At 42.6% G+C, this 16,452-nt stretch overlaps 1 protein-coding gene across 1 annotated transcript in view; it reads left to right on the top strand.

Moving 5' to 3' along the window:
- LOC120024426 (ezrin-like) overlaps positions 1–16,452 on the top strand; it is a 66,688-nt gene that overhangs the window by 14,973 nt on the left and 35,263 nt on the right. Inside the window, exons 4-8 of the mRNA XM_038968667.1 lie at positions 6,271–6,366; positions 10,018–10,140; positions 10,266–10,417; positions 10,920–11,003; positions 11,214–11,360. Of these exons, the coding sequence (XP_038824595.1) occupies positions 6,271–6,366; positions 10,018–10,140; positions 10,266–10,417; positions 10,920–11,003; positions 11,214–11,360 (602 nt within the window). The remainder of the gene's footprint in view (positions 1–6,270; positions 6,367–10,017; positions 10,141–10,265; positions 10,418–10,919; positions 11,004–11,213; positions 11,361–16,452) is intronic.

Here is a 16,452-nt window from a genome sequence, read left to right as displayed (position 1 = left end):
ATACATATATCTATGTTGCAGTCATATTGGAAAATCATTTGAAAACCTGGAGGTCAGCGGAAAAGAGCACCTCTCTTTACAGCAACAAGTGATTTCCCAGATCTGTAATTGACTACTCTTCCCTCTCTCTACACTAATCTCTGATTAATGGTAGAATAAAATCGATATAGTTACATATCAGGGTATAATCTTTTACGATATATGTTATCTTATCATTTTGACAATAGCGTAATATTATTTTTGTGCTAGTTGGCTGTACCTGCACCAAAACTCCACTATTTTTCCTTCATAGCTTGTTCTCCTTCTTCTTTTTAAATGGTGAGCCAATTAGTTTTTAGCACTTTTATTTCCATGACTGATCAAAACTCTTTTTCTCATGGCTGATCAAAACTATTTTTCTCATGGCTGATCAAAACTATTTTTCTCGTGACTGATCAAAACTCGTTTTCTCATGACTGATCAAAACTCTTTTTCTCATGGCTGATCAAAACTATTTTTCTCATGACTGATCAAAACTCTTTTTCTCATGGCTGATCAAAACTAGTTTTCTCATGGCTGATCAAAACTAGTTTTCTCATGGCTCTCTCTTGTCCCTCTGCTGCAGCAAACATATGGTGAGCAATATGTTTGTGACACTGAATCGCAATAAAATGATAGTATCGAATTGCAATACATATATAATCGTGAGAATTGCAATACATATATAATCGTGAGAATTGCAATACATATCGTATCGGCACCTAAGTATCATAATAATACTGGTTCGTGAGGTCCCTGGCAATTCCCAGCCCATCATTTCCTAATGTTCCAGTGTGTTGTAAAGAAGCCAGTCATACAGACAGTACACACTAGTCATTCACTATTAGGGTTCCTCAGAAGTCAAACAATAGAGGCATAGTGTTGGGGAGTAGAACAGTGTAGTAGACCAGTAGTGAACTATATGTAGTAATTTAATTACATTTTGCTGTAGCTTGGTGGCAGTTGAACTAAATTCAGATCTTGGTGGTGTTTTCAGTAGTTATTTACTTTTTTGACATGTAGTGGTGTAGCTAACTACTGGAACTACACACTAACGTAACTTTTTTTGTTGCAAAAAGAAGATAAAATATTGGTAGGATGCAGTTCAAGAGTATGTAATGCTTGAGACGTCCAGCCCTGAGAGGGTGGAGAGGAGAATCTGATGGTGCGGAAGGCAGCGGATGGATCTAGGTGGATGAGAACAGAGGCGATGAGTCAGCTTTGGCAGTGAGGACAGCCTCCGTGACACAGAGTAGCGCAGTCTCAGTTGAGTGACCCGTCTTGAAGCCTGACTGGTTAGGGTCAAGAAGATCATCCTGAGAGAGATGGCGAGAGAGTTGGTCAAAGACAGTACGCTCAAGTGTTTTGGAAAGATAATAAATAAGCGATACCAGTCAGAGTGAGAGTGTTGGTTTTTGAGGAGGGGAGAGACTCTAGCCATTTTGAAGTCAGAGGGGATGCAGCCAGTGGTCGAGGATGATTTGATGAGGGAAGTGAGGAATGGGAAAAGGTCTCCAGAGCTGGCTGGAGAAGGGAGGGGGGTTTGGAGTCAAGCGGGCAGGTTGTCAGGCGGCCGGACCTCACTTGTCACAGAATTTCAGCTGGAGAGCGAGGGGAGAATGAGGTCAAGGCGTAGGGTAGTTATGTGTGAGTGGGACCAGTGGACTCAATAGGCTAATTGAATGAGGAGCGGATGTCGTCAACCTTTTTTTCAAAGTGGTTAACAAAGTCGTCCTCAGAGAGGAAGGAGGGAGGGGGAGGGGTGGACGATTAAGGAGGGTGGAGAAGGTGGAAAAGAGTTTCCTAGGGTTAGATGCAGAAGCTTGAAATTTAGTGATAAAATGCAAAAGCAGTAGCTACTCTTCCTGGGGTCCACACAAAACATGGCATAATACAGAACATTAATAGACAACAACAGCTCAAGGACAGAACTACATACATTTAAAACATCCGACATAGCCTACATATGAGTATGTACACAAACTATCTAGGTCAAATAGGGGAGAGGTGTTGCTTTATCTGTTTTTTGAAACCAAGTTTGTTGTTCCCTTGAGCAATCTGAGATGGGATGTCCATGCAATCATGGCTCTATATAGTACTGTAAGTGTTCTTGAATTTGTTCTGGATTTGGGGACTGTGAAAATACCCCTGGTGGCATGTCTGCTGGGTTAAGTGTGTGTGTCAGAGCTGTGTGTAAGTTGACTCTATAAACTATTTGGAACACATTGTTTCTTATAAAAACAAGAAGTGATGCAGTCAGTCTCTCCTCTACTTTTAACCAAGAGAAACTGCCATGCATATTATTGATATTAGCCTTCTGATTACAGGGAAGAGCAAGATGTGCCGCTCTGTTCTAGGCCAGCTGCAGTTTTTCTAGGTCCTTCTTTGCAGCACTTAACCATAAGACTGGGCAATAATCAAGATAAGATAAAACTAGAGCATGCAGGACTTGCTTTGTGGAGTGTGGTGTCAAAAAAGCAGAGCATCTCTTTATCATGGACAGACCTCTCCCCATCTTTACAACCATTGAATCAATATGTTTTGACCATGACAACTTGCTCAACAGCCACATTATTCATTATCAGATTCAGCTGAGGTCCAGGATTTAGGGAATGATTTGTACCAAATACAATGCTCTTAGTTTTAGAGATGTTCAGGACTAGTTTATTACTGGGCACCCATTCTAAAACTGACTGCAACTCTGTGTTTAGGGTTGCAGTGATTTCACTTGCTGTGGTTGCTGACACATATAGGGTTGAATCATCAGCATACATAGACAGACAGGCTTTGTTTAATGCCAGTGCCAGGTCATTAGTAAAAATAGAACGTAGCTTTAGCAGAGGATACAGAGGAAGAGAAGGTAGGGAGGAGGGAGTGAAAGGATGATAGGTCCTCCGTAAGTTTAGTTCTCCTCCATTTTCGCACAGCTGCCTGTAGCACTGTTCTTTAAGCTTGCAATGAGTCACTCAGCCACGGAGCAGGAGGGAAGGGCTGAGCCAGCCGGGGGGAAAGGGGGCAGTGTGAGTCAAAGGATGTGGAAAGGGAGGAGAGTAAGGTCGAAGAGGCAGAATCAGGAGACAGGATAGAGAAGGATTTAGAGCGAGCTGATTGGATAGAAGAGGAGATGGTAGAGGGAGCGAGAGAATGAATATTGCGATGGCGGGTGACCATCTGGGTAGGGATATGAGTTGGTAGGGTTGGAGGAGAGGGAAACTGAAAAGGAAACAAAGTAGTGATCAAAGACCTGTAAGGGGGTTGCAGTGAGATTAGTAGGGAAACAGCATCTAGTAAAGATGAGGTCAAGCGCATTGCCTGCTTTGTGAGTGGGAGGGGACTGGGAAAGGGTGGTGTCAAAAGAGGAAATGAGTGGAAAGAAAGAGGTGGAAAGAAATGAATCGGAGGCAGACGCCAGGAGGCTGAAGTCGCCCAGTACAATGAGTGGTGAGCCATTGTCAGGAAATTAGATTATCAAGGTGTCAAGCTCATTGAGGAACTTGATGGTTACCTGGTGGGCAGTAGATGGCAACAATGTTAAGCTTGAGTGGACAAGTGACAGTGACAGCATGTAAAGCAAATGAGGAGATGGACAGGGTGAGTGAGGGAGAAAATCTCCACTTAAGAGAAATGAGTATCCCTGTGCCACCACCGCGACAACCTGATGAACTGCGACCACCAGATGCTCAAGAATCAGCTGCAAGTTATGAGCAGCCAACAGTTCACACACCAAGTAGGCTACTGGGTAGACAGACAACATTTAAAGTAGATGGCACTAGCTAGAAAAAAGGCAGTACTAGACAACAGATTAGGATAAAAATGTACTTCTCACTCCTGGAGATATCAGGAGTCCTCTAGCTATAGATTGAAGCACAACAACTGAATATATATGACGTTGTTGTGGCTAGCTACTCGCTGCTTTTAGTCAGTGCAGATTTGATCTGCACTTACTGCTTTTTCCAGTCAAAGTCTCATGTGGAGAAGGAACCTAGCCTGGTCCCAGATCTGTTTGTGCTCTTTTACCAACTCTGGCAAGACAGCACAATCAGATCTGGGACCAATACGAGTTGGCAAAACATAAGAAACAGATCTGGGACCAATAGGAGTTGGCAAGATAGCACAAATGGATCTGGAACCAACAGGAGTTGGCAAGACAGCACAAGCGGATCTGGCTCCAGGCTAGAAGGAGCCAACCCGTATGTCCGGGGCTGGGAAAAGGGTAATCCTATGAGGCCTGGTTAGATTAAGCCTGGTACCTGAGTATGTCATTTTAAGGGCAGGCGCTCCGGGCCATGCCAACATAATGCCACAGGGCTCAAAGGCCTGTTTATACAAGACGCTATGCTCTGCTTGTGATCATGCAGCACTGGTGGTACAATCTAGTTTATTTTACACAAATTACTTCATTGTTTTTTGTGGTGTGAATGAATGATGGTTTGAGTGGTTTCGGTTGAATTCTTTCCCAAATGTTACCGCATCTCTGTGAAAAATGAATGTGGTTTGGTGATAAAAGCAAGTTTTGTATTCCAAGATGTTCTTGGATGTACAGTACCAGTCCCGTTTGGAGACACGTACTAATTCAAGGGTTTTTCTATATTTGTATTATTTTCTACATTGTAGAATAATAGTGAAGACATCAAAACTATGAAATAAAACACACAGCTTCACCTGGAATGTGTTTCCAATAGTCTTGAAGGAGTTCCCACATATGCTGAGCACTTGTTGGCTGCTTTTCCTTCACTCTGCGGTTCAACTCATCCCTAACCATCTCAATTGGGTTGAGGTCGGGTGATTGTGGAGGCCAGGTCATCTGATGCAGCACTCCATCACTCTCCTTCTTGGCAAAATAGCCCTTACACAGCCTGGAGGTGTGTTGGGTCATTGTCCTGTTGAAAAACAAATGATAGTCCCACTAAGTGCAAACCAGATGGGAAGGGTGTATCGCTGCAGAATGCTGTGGTAGCCATGCTGGTTAAGTGTGCCTTGAATTCTAAATAAATCACAGACGGTGTCACCAGCGAAGCACCGTCACACCTCCTCCTCCATGCTTTACGGTGGGAACCACACATGCAGAGATTATCCGTTCACCTACTCTGAGTCTCACAAAGACACGGCGATGGGAACCAAAGGACAGATTTCCACTGGTCTAATGTCCATTGCTCGTGTTTCTTGGCCCAGGCATGTCTCTTCTTGTTATTGGTGTCCTTTAGTAGTGGTTTCTTTGCAGCAATTCGACCATGAAGGCCTGATTTCACACAGTCTCCTCTGAACAGTTGATGTTGAGATGTCTCTGTTACTTGAACTCTGTGAAGCATTTATTTGGACTGCAATCTGAGGTGCAGTTAACTCTAATAAATTTATCCTCTGCAGCAGAGGTAACTCTGGGTCTTCCTTTCCTGTGGTGGTCCTCATGAGAGCCAGTTTCATCATAGCCCTTGATGGTTTTTGCGACTGCACTTGAAGAAACTTTCAAAGTTCTTGAAATGTTCCGGATTGACTGACCTTCGTGTCTTAAAGTAATGATGAATTGTCATTTCTCTTTGCTTATTTGAACTGTTCTTGCCATAATATGGATTTGGTCTTTTACCATAGAGGGCTATCTTCTGTATACCACCCCTACCTTGTCACAACACAAATTATTTTCTCAAACGCATTAAGAAGGAAAGAAATTCCACAAATTAACTTTTAACAAGGCACACCTGTTAATTTAAATTAATTCCAGGTGACTAACTCATGCAGCTGGTTGAGAGAATGCCAGGAGTGTGCAAAGGGTGGCTACTTTGAAGAATCTCAAATGTAAAATATATTTAGATGTAACACTTTTTTGGTTACTACATGATTCCATATGTGTTATTTCATAGTTTTGATGTCTTCACTATTATTGTACAATGTAGAAAATAGTCCAAATAAAGAAAAACCCTTGGAGTAGGTGTGTCCAAACTTTTGACCAGTACTGTATATACTACTGCTGTGTGGCAGTTGTGTAAGCTAGTGGATTTAATATATATAGGTACTATACATTGTTTACTGATATCCATTAATTTAGGCCTGGAGATCTGTGCATGTAACTTGAGTTTTCACTCAAATCTTCCATTGACATCAATGCATGATTTATGCAATTATCAAGAAGTGCTCAGATCTCAAGTCAGGTTCCTGCCTTCACAGTGTATCCTAGTTTTTGTGTTTGGTACAGTTTGTCTCTAGTAACTGTCTTACTGACAGTGTTGATTCATGGTACTGTCTCTTTCTCGTTCACAGGTGGTGAAGACCATCGGCTTGAGGGAAGTCTGGTACTCTGGTCTTCAGTATGTGGACGGTAAAGGATACCTCACCTGGCTGAAGCTTGACAAAAAGGTAAGGTTAATCTAGGACTGACAATGTTACAAGTCCCCTGTATTTTGCCTGATGTAGTACTGTACAAATATTTGTTCATATCTGCTCAGGCATTCTCAAACCATTTCCCGCTGTATTCTTTAACTGCTGGACTCCTGCAATTTCTTTGGCATAACCATTCTATGGTAAACAAAATAAAATAGGCCATACAAAAAGAGCACATTGTTTTAAAGGTGGGGTCAAATCACTCCACACTACATTTGCTTACCACTCACTCAATCAATCAGTAGCCACTCACTCATTGCATTATTGAATTCACATAATGCATTGTGGCTGGCCAATGGCCACCCTCTCTCACTCCTGTGCAGGCCGGTGGTTAATTCTTAATCTCTCTTCTTTTATTTTCACATCCTGTCAGGAACTCTGTCAAATGGCACCCTATTCCCTATTTAGTGCACTACTTTTGACCAGGGCCCATAAGGATCCCCACGGGGCTCTGGTCAAAAGTAGTGCACTCTATAGGGAATAGGGTGCCATTTGTGACGCAAGCAATTTCCAGTGAATCCACTCCAATGAAATTCCTGTGCAGTTGGTAGTGTGAACTCTTAGTGAACTGCTAGAAACTAAAATACTAGTTCTACTTCACTCTTGCTGTTGTTCCTGAGCAAACAGAAATCTCACACTGCTCTGTCTTCATTCATTTGTAGACCATGTAGACTCTGTGCTGACAGTATAGCGACGGTATAGCTACAGTATATCTACAGTATAGTTACATTATAGCTAAAACACCTCCACCTGTGTTTGTGGAATTGAGTTGAGCCTGTGTCAATGTGCAGAATTTCCAAATCGGTCAGCTGGTTACCACCAGAGCTGTATATACAGGATATGTACTGTATGTATCAAATGGCTCTGGTTATCACATCAGAGGTCACACAAACCCACCAACCCCACTTTACAGTATCTGGTTTTGGCTGATTTATATTGCACGGATAGTAAACTATTTCCTTTTGCTATATTAGCATTACGGCACAATGTGAGGAGCTAGACTAGACTATTAGCATTAGTGTAAATGTAGTGATGTTATAGGGGTAGTAGAGTAACTTTACTTAGTTTACAGTGAAAGGTGTATAAATGGTTATAGGGGTAGTAGAGTAACTTTACTTAGTTTACAGTGAAAGGTGTATAAATGGTTATAGGGGTAGTAGAGTAACTTTACTTAGTTTACAGTGAAAGGTGTATAAATGGTTATAGGGGTAGTAGAATAACTTTACTTAGTTTACAGTGAAAGATGTATAAATGGTTATAGAGGTAGTAGAGTAACTTTACTTAGTTTACAGTGAAAGGTGTATAAATGGTTATAGGGGTAGTAGAGTAACTTTACTTAGTTTACAGTGAAAGATGTATAAATGGTTATAGGGGTAGTAGAGTAACTTTACTTAGTTTACAGTGAAAGTTGTATAAATGGTTATAGGTGTAGTAGAGTAACTTTACTTAGTTTACAGTGAAAGGTGTATAAATGGTTATAGGGGTAGTAGAGTAACTTTACTTAGTTTACAGTGAAAGATGTATAAATGGTTATAGGGGTAGTAGAGTAACTTTACTTAGTTTACAGTGAAAGGTGTATAAAGGTGTTAGGCCGGTTGTGGGTTCACCAGGACATTTGAAGAATAGTTTGACTGAGGACCCAGGACAGTGGGGTGCTTTCTAGAGCTGGGCAATATTGACAAAAATCCATGAATTTATGCCATAACGATAAATAGAACAATACATTTATAACAATGTGCACCACTGTCTTTTTGAAATTATACTTAAACTACTATTCATATTTTGATGGTTGTAGGCATCAATTGTCCCATTAACAATCACCCATATTAACAAACTTATTTCATTTCAAACTTCACATTTCTCGAGTATAGGCTACTTATTGTAATGAACGATATCAGCAAGATGCCTACGATAAGTGATTGTTATGGTCGGTGTTGATCATTTTCGGTTTATTGTACCAGCTCTAGCGCTTACAGTAGAATTGAATAATTTCCTGACAACCCAGTTGTCACATTAAATGTGATGGATACCAGTTTCTAAAAGATAAAAAAAACACAATGCAACAAGCTCAAAATATTACAATTCATGGTCTGTCATTCTGCCTGACTAAAGAGAACGGCCAGCTGGATGTGTAACAACCACACTCTATCCTTGATTGATTTTAGAGCTGTAATTGAATGTATTCATGAGAGAGAGAGACTTGTTGACCTTCTTTCCCTTCATGCAGGCTGACCAGGCCAGTTGAACTGCAGTAACTGAGTGCTGACTGACCAGGCCAGTTGAACTGCAGTAACTGAGTGCTGACTGACCAGGCCAGTTGAACTGCAGTAACTGAGTGCTGACTGACCAGGCCAGTTGAACTGCAGTAACTGAGTGCTGACTGACCAGGCCAGTTGAACTGCAGTAACTGAGTGCTGACTGACCAGGCCAGTTGAACTGCAGTAACTGAGTGCTGACTGACCAGGCCAGTTGAACTGCAGTAACTGAGTGCTGACTGACCAGGCCAGTTGAACTGCAGTAACTGAGTGCAGGCTGACCAGGCCAGTTGAACTGCAGTAACTGAGTGCTGACTGACCAGGCCAGTTGAACTGCAGTAACTGAGTGCTGACTGACCAGGCCAGTTGAACTGCAGTAACTGAGTGCTGACTGACCAGGCCAGTTGAACTGCAGTAACTGAGTGCTGACTGACCAGGCCAGTTGAACTGCAGTAACTGAGTGCAGGCTGACCAGGCCAGTTGAACTGCAGTAACTGAGTGCTGACTGCACTGCTCTACTGTACAGTAGCTCTATCAGCACAATGCTCAAATGGGAACATTCCAGTTGTTTCACACAGCCAGTGATTCACTCAGTGATGTTATAGAGGTAGTAGAGTAACTTTACTTAGTTTACAGTGAAATGTGTATAAATGGTTATAGGGGTAGTAGAGTAACTTTACTTAGTTTACAGTGAAATGTGTATAAATGGTTATAGGGGTAGTAGAGTAACTTTACTTAGTTTACAGTGAAATGTGTATAAATGGTTATAGAGGTAGTAGAGTAACTTTACTTAGTTTACAGTGAAAGGTGTATAAATGGTTATAGAGGTAGTAGAGTAACTTTACTTAGTTTGCAGTGAAAGGTGTATAAATGGTTATAGGGGTAGTAACTTTACTTAGTTACTTAGGAACATTCCAGTGGTTTCACACAGCCACCCCATTCGCTTCCCATTCGCCTCATCAATACCTTTTGGTTCCTGTTTTGGAGCCAACACAGAAGAAGAGACCAATGCCAGTAAACAAACAACGTTACAGAGGATCATTCAAGTTTATCAGTACCATGCATTTTACACATCCCTTTTTTAAAGAGGAATATAACAGTGCATTTTTTTAATGCAGCACCGTGCGTCCAAGACAATTTAACCCTCCGGGAACAATAAAGTTGATCCAATCCCATCATTCTTTGCTACTCATGAAACGAGTAGACATAGGGCTACATCCCAAATGGCACCCTATTCCCTTATAGTAGTGCACTACAGGGCTCTGGTCAAAAGTAGTGCACTATATAGAGAACAGGGTGCAATTTGGGACGCAGATAATTCTTGAAGGACATGCATCAATCAATGATCAATCAATCGTCTCTCTCCAACCAGGTGTCTTCCCAGGACGTCAAGAAGGAGAACCCGCTGCAGTTCAAGTTCCGCGCCAAGTTCTTCCCCGAGGATGTGTCTGAGGAGCTCATCCAGGACATCACCCAGAAGCTGTTCTTCATGCAGGTAACACACGCAGGCACACACACATACACGCACACACACTGTCATACTATTCTTTGTACCCACAATGCTTCATTGCTGATACAAACAATGTTTTTAAGCGTGTGTATGTGTGTGTGTGTGTCCAGGTGAAGGAAGGCATCCTGAGCGATGAGGTGTACTGTCCCCCGGAGACGGCCGTGCTGCTGGCCTCCTACTCTGTCCAGGCCAAGTTCGGAGACTATACCCGGGACCTCCACCGGCCCGGCTACCTCACCTCAGATCGTCTGCTGCCCCAGCGGTGAGTGTCGATCCACTCCCAGCCCACACTAGGGCTGCGTCCCAAATGGCACCCAATTCCCTATCCAGGCCCTGGTCAAAAAAAGTGCACCATAGGACTCTGGTCAAAAGTTGTGCATTACATAGGGAATAGGGTGCCATTTAGGACACATCCGAGAGCTCTTTTCCAATAGCACAGTAGCATGAAGCACACTCCTTGCTTCATTTATATCAATGTATTGGGGGTGCATTCTAAGTGGTATGCTAGTATCGACATTGGAACATAGGAAGCCAGGAGTACAGATACTAGACAATAGCTCAGTGTGCTGCTGTTATAAAATGGAACAGGATGAAGTTTTGTGTTCACATACATACATAGACACAAAGAAATCCATATATTGATCATAACATGAGTACCCTTTATTCAGTGTACTCTCTGTTTACCCCCTCTTCTGAACCTCACCCTTCTTCTTCCCCCTCTTCCTCCTCCTTTTCCTCCTCTTTCTCCTCCTCCTCCTCTGTAGGGTTCTTGAGCAGCATAAGCTGTCCAGGGAGCAGTGGGAGGAGAGGATCCAGGTGTGGCATGAGGAACACCGTGGAATGCTCAAGTGAGTTCCGGTCTGTTTTGGTTTGTATGAGTCTCTATGTTGGTGTCCCTGTCATAAGGAAACAGGTCAATTGCATTATTTGCTGTACCTCAAAAAGCAGAGTGAATAGTTTCTTGTAAAGCAGTTGAATGAATAGTACAGCAGCGTTGTGTGTGTGGAGTCAAATCAATTCCAAACCGTTCCTTCATTTGGTCATGCTTGATTGTGCAGGGAGGATGCCATGCTGGAGTACCTGAAGATTGCCCAGGACCTGGAGATGTACGGAGTCAACTACTTTGACATCAAGAACAAGAAGGGGACCGAGCTGTGGCTGGGAGTAGACGCCCTGGGACTCAACATCTACGAGAAGGAGGACAAGTAAGAAACAACTGCCTCCAGGGTCCTGTTCAGTAGGTCACACCGTAGCAAAATGTTTTGCAAATAAACATTTACATGTCCAGGTAGTCCCTCCCAGTTTCAGTCTGTTTCAAAACGTTTATTCCCTACTGGACACCACCCATGTTCCCTCTCTGAACTGACCACTAGGGGGTCAATTCATGAAAAACTTGATTAGGGTTTGCTTGATAATGCCTGGTGTGCCAGTTGGGAAAGGTTTACACTTCTGGCTCTATCCCATTGCTTCCATTGAGCCAGACAAACTCAATCAAACACATCTGAAAGATTTCAAATACTATTTGAACCCAGGTCTAAAGTAATGTAGCCTATCTACCCATTCTGGTTCTGCTTGTCAATGATACCGGTGTGTTTTCCGGCCTTAGCCACAGTTCTGTGTCAGACATTGAAGCCTAATTCCAATGGATTTGACTATTGGAGCCGTACAGGTTAACCCACGTCTTTACTTAATCAGTACCAATGAAGATTATTTTCACCAGCCAGTTACCATAACTCGATTCCCTTCCACTCTCTCTATTTTTTGATGAGCTTTTACTGTGTCTTCCTACCCAAGATTGATCTGTGAATCTGCGATCCACCAAACACTTTGTTGAAGCTCAAAAGTACGATATTTTACGAGATTGCTTGAGCGACACATGCGCTAACTGCGTGATTGTTTTAACTACTTGTTCCCGTTGAGGTCACTAAAGGTAATGTGTTAACTACTCGTTCCCGGTGAGGTCACTAAAGGTAATGTGTTAACTACTCGTTCCTGGTGTGGTCACTAAAGGTAATGTGTTAACTACTTGTTCCCGTTGAGGTCACTAAAGGTAATGTGTTAACTACTCGTTCCTGGTGTGGTCACTAAAGGTAATGTGTTAACTACTTGTTCCCGTTGAGGTCACTAAAGGTAATGTGTTAACTACTCGTTCCTGGTGTGGTCACTAAAGGTAATGTGTTAACTACTTGTTCCCGTTGAGGTCACTAAAGGTAATGTGTTAACTACTCGTTCCCGGTGAGGTCACTAAAGGTAATGTGTTAACTACTTGTTCCCGGTGAGGTCACTAAAGGTAATGTTTTAACTACTCGTTCCTGTTGAGGTCACTAAAGGTAATGTTTTAACTACTCGTTCCCGGTGAGGTCACTAAAGGTAATGTGTTAAATACTCGTTCCCGGTGAGGTCATTAAAGGTAATGTGTTAACTACTTGTTCCTGGTGAGGTCACTAAAGGTAATGTGTTAACTACTCGTTCCCGGTGAGGTCACTAAAGGTAATGTGTTAACTACTTGTTCCCGGTGAGGTCACTAAAGGTAATGTGTTAACTACTTGTTCCCGGTGAGGTCACTAAAGGTAATGTTTTAACTACTCGTTCCCGGTGAGGTCACTAAAGGTAATGTGTTAACTACTCGTTCCCGGTGAGGTCACTAAAGGTAATGTGTTAACTACTTGTTCCTGGTGAGGTCACTAAAGGTAATGTGTTAACTACTCGTTCCCGGTGAGGTCACTAAAGGTAATGTGTTAACTACTTGTTCCCGGTGAGGTCACTAAAGGTAATGTGTTAACTACTCGTTCCCGTTGAGGTCACTAAAGGTAATGTGTTAACTACTCGTTCCCGGTGAGGTCACTAAAGGTAATGTGTTAACTACTCGTTCCCGGTGAGGTCACTAAAGGTAATGTGTTAACTACTCGTTCCCGTTGAGGTCACTAAAGGTAATGTGTTAAAGTAGATTGTGACATAATATTCCAGATGACAGACATGGCAGCTCTGCTTCTAGCTCCTAAGCAACTTTGCGCTCGTCCTAATATTTCTATAAATATATATTTTACTTTTAGATTTGTGTGTATTGTTGTGAATTGTTATATATTACTGCACTATTGGAACTAGGAACACAAGCATTTCGCTACACCCGCAATAACATCTGCTAAATATGTGTGTGACCAATAAAATGTGATTTGATTTCATTTAATGTGTCCCCAGCTTCTCTATACAGCGGATGGCCCTGCAGTCACTGACCCTCTGGCAGAGGGTTCAAATAGTATTTGTTTATTTTCAAATACTTTGAGCGTTTGAGTGAACCTGCCAGAGTGCTAGATGATTGGGGTTTGCACTTTGCACTTTTGGGACCACTGTATCAAGCACAGATAAAAGCACAGAAAAGTATGTTTGGAAGACATGCCAAAGTAGTGTTTTGAGTGCAGTGGACTAACCTCTTGCTGGGTTGTGTTGTTGACAATGGCCGTTACTCCCTCCCTAGAGCTCCATGCACTGTTTAAACCATCCAAAGGTCTCTTGAAAGCAGTGTGATCCAAGGGCCCCTAGAAGACTATGTCTGGCCACAGATGGTAACTCTGTAACTTGAGTGGCCACAGATGGTCTGCTGTATCTCTGTAACTTGAGTGGCCACAGATGGCAATCCTGTAACTCTTTAACTTGAGTGGCCACAGATGGTGTGCTGTATATCTGTAACTTGAGTGGCCACAGATGGTGTGCTGTATATCTGTAACTTGAGTGGCCACAGATGGCAATGCTGTAACTCTTTAACTTGAGTGGCCACAGATGGTGTGCTGTATATCTGTAACTTGAGTGGCCACAGATGGCAATGCTGTAACTCTTTAACTTGAGTGGCCACAGATGGTGTGCTGTATATCTGTAACTTGAGTGGCCACAGATGGTGTGCTGTATATCTGTAACTTGAGTGGCCACAGATGGCAATGCTGTAACTCTGTAACTTGAGTGGCCACAGATGGTGTGCTGTATATCTGGCCACAGATGGCAATGCTGTAACTCTTTAACTTGAGTGGCCACAGATGGTGTGCTGTATATCTGTAACTTGAGTGGCCACAGATGGTGTGCTGTATATCTGTAACTTGAGTGGCCACAGATGGCAATGCTGTAACTCTGTAACTTGAGTGGCCACATATGGTGTGCTGTAACTTGGATTTTTTGGGATTCCCCATTGTCTTACTCTCTACCCACATTATTGTGGCTTGTGTCCAAAGGTTTTATGTTTAGCTTTAAATCCACACAAAGCACACATTGATGGGTGTTAGAGTTCCATCAAAGTGTTTATTTACAGAAACTATTGTTCCATAGAATGGCTTTAAAATGAATCTAACGCTCTTATTTTAAGTTAGTAGTCTGATACCTGTAAATCTGGCTAACCAAAAAGAAGAGCGAGACACTCAAACACAGGGCTCTGTGTGTGTATGTAGGGTTCTTAGTGTCCTTGAGTGTGTATGCGTGTGTGTGTGTGTGTGTGTGTGTGTGTGTGTGTGTGTGTGTGTGTGTGTGTGTGTGTGTGTGTGTGTGTGTGTGTGTGTGTGTGTGTGTGTGTGTGTGTGTGTGTGTGTGTGTGTTTGTGCATTCTGGGGCTCGACTGTAACCATGGCAACGCTGACTGGTTTTTCAAGCTGTGCGCTTAAGAATCCGAAACTAACTTAGAGCGCAGGCCCCGCGACGAGGGTTCCAGGCCATAGACAATATGTAGCACCATTACTGCCAATAACTCTCTCACACACACACACACACACACACACACACACACACACACACACACACACACACACACACACACACACACACACACACACACACACACACACACACACACACACACACACTAGCGTAGCATTGCTCCTTTTTGTGTCAGATATGGCCATTCTGCCAAGGTTTTAGTCCTTAGGCCCTTTGTCAAACAAACACACACCCTCATTTAGCAGAAGACATATAGCTAGCTATCAGGGCAGGATTCCATTTGGACCCTATACCACACCACTGGGACCTTTTAGTTTGCAGAAAATAAGGTCTATTTTGTGTTTTTTGTCCTATATTGTCCCTGATTGCTGTATAAATCCATCCACATACATGTTCACATTTCTATGAGATTCTATATAACGCAGAACACACCATATACTCTCTAGAATGGGCTAAGAGCCTCTGACCCTATCGTTATGTCTTAGTCCTCCTCTATGTCTCTAGATAAGACCTTGATCATCGTTATGTCTGTCCTCCTTTATGTCTCCAGATAAGACCTTGATCAGCGTTATGTCTCAGTCCTCTATGTTTCCATATAAGACCTTGATCAGCGTTATGTCTCAGTCCTCTATGTCTCCAGATAAGACCTTGATCAGCGTTATGTCTCAGTCCTCTATGTCTCTAGATAAGACCTTGATCAGCGTTATGTCTCAGTCCTCTATGTCTCCAGATAAGACCTTGATCAGCGTTATGTCTCAGTCCTCTATGTCTCCAGATAAGACCTTGATAAGCGTTATGTCTCAGTCCTCTATGTCTCCAGATAAGACCTTGATCAGCGTTATGTCTCAGTCCTCTATGTCTCTAGATAAGACCTTGATCAGCGTTATGTCTCAGTCCTCTATGTCTCCAGATAAGACCTTGATCAGCGTTATGTCTCAGTCTTCCTCTACCTGATCCACATCTACCACAAACAGGATAACCAGGTTCCTAGAGTTAACGCCCAGAGAGACAGACAACTACTGGAGATCCCAAATCAATCTGGAGCATGTCAGCAGTTATGTTTTCAAGATGGAGCACTTTCAGTACAGAGCAAAAAGATGATCTATCCCTTTAACTTAACAATGTTCACTAACATTGATGCTAAAATACCCTGTAGAGTTCAGGTTTGGATCTCCATGTTAAGCTTGTTCAAGAGAAAACTGCTCAGATAACCTCTAGTCTGGTATCAGATCTGTTTGTACATGTCACGTTCCTGACCTGTTTTCTGTTGTTTGGTATGTGTTTAATTGGTCAGGGCGTGAGTTTTGGGTGGGTAGTCTATGTTATGTGTTTTCTATGTTGGGTTAATGGGTTGCCTGGTATGGCTCTCAATTAGAGGCAGGTGTTTGGCGTTTCCTCTGATTGAGAGTCATATTAAGGTAGGTTGTTTCACATTGTTTGTTGTTGGTGGTTGTCTTCCGTGTCAGTACATGTTACCACACGGGACTGTTTTCGGTTTGTCTGTTCCTGTTCGTGTGTTCTTCGTTTCATGTAAGTTCGTAAGTTTAGGTCTGTTTAGTTCGTTTTGTTATTTTGTTTTCTAAAGTGTTATTTTGTGTTTCG

This window comes from Salvelinus namaycush, chromosome 29, assembly GCF_016432855.1.
Source record: "Salvelinus namaycush isolate Seneca chromosome 29, SaNama_1.0, whole genome shotgun sequence".
Taxonomy (NCBI): domain Eukaryota; kingdom Metazoa; phylum Chordata; class Actinopteri; order Salmoniformes; family Salmonidae; genus Salvelinus; species Salvelinus namaycush.
This window is presented reverse-complemented; position numbering and strand designations above follow the sequence as displayed.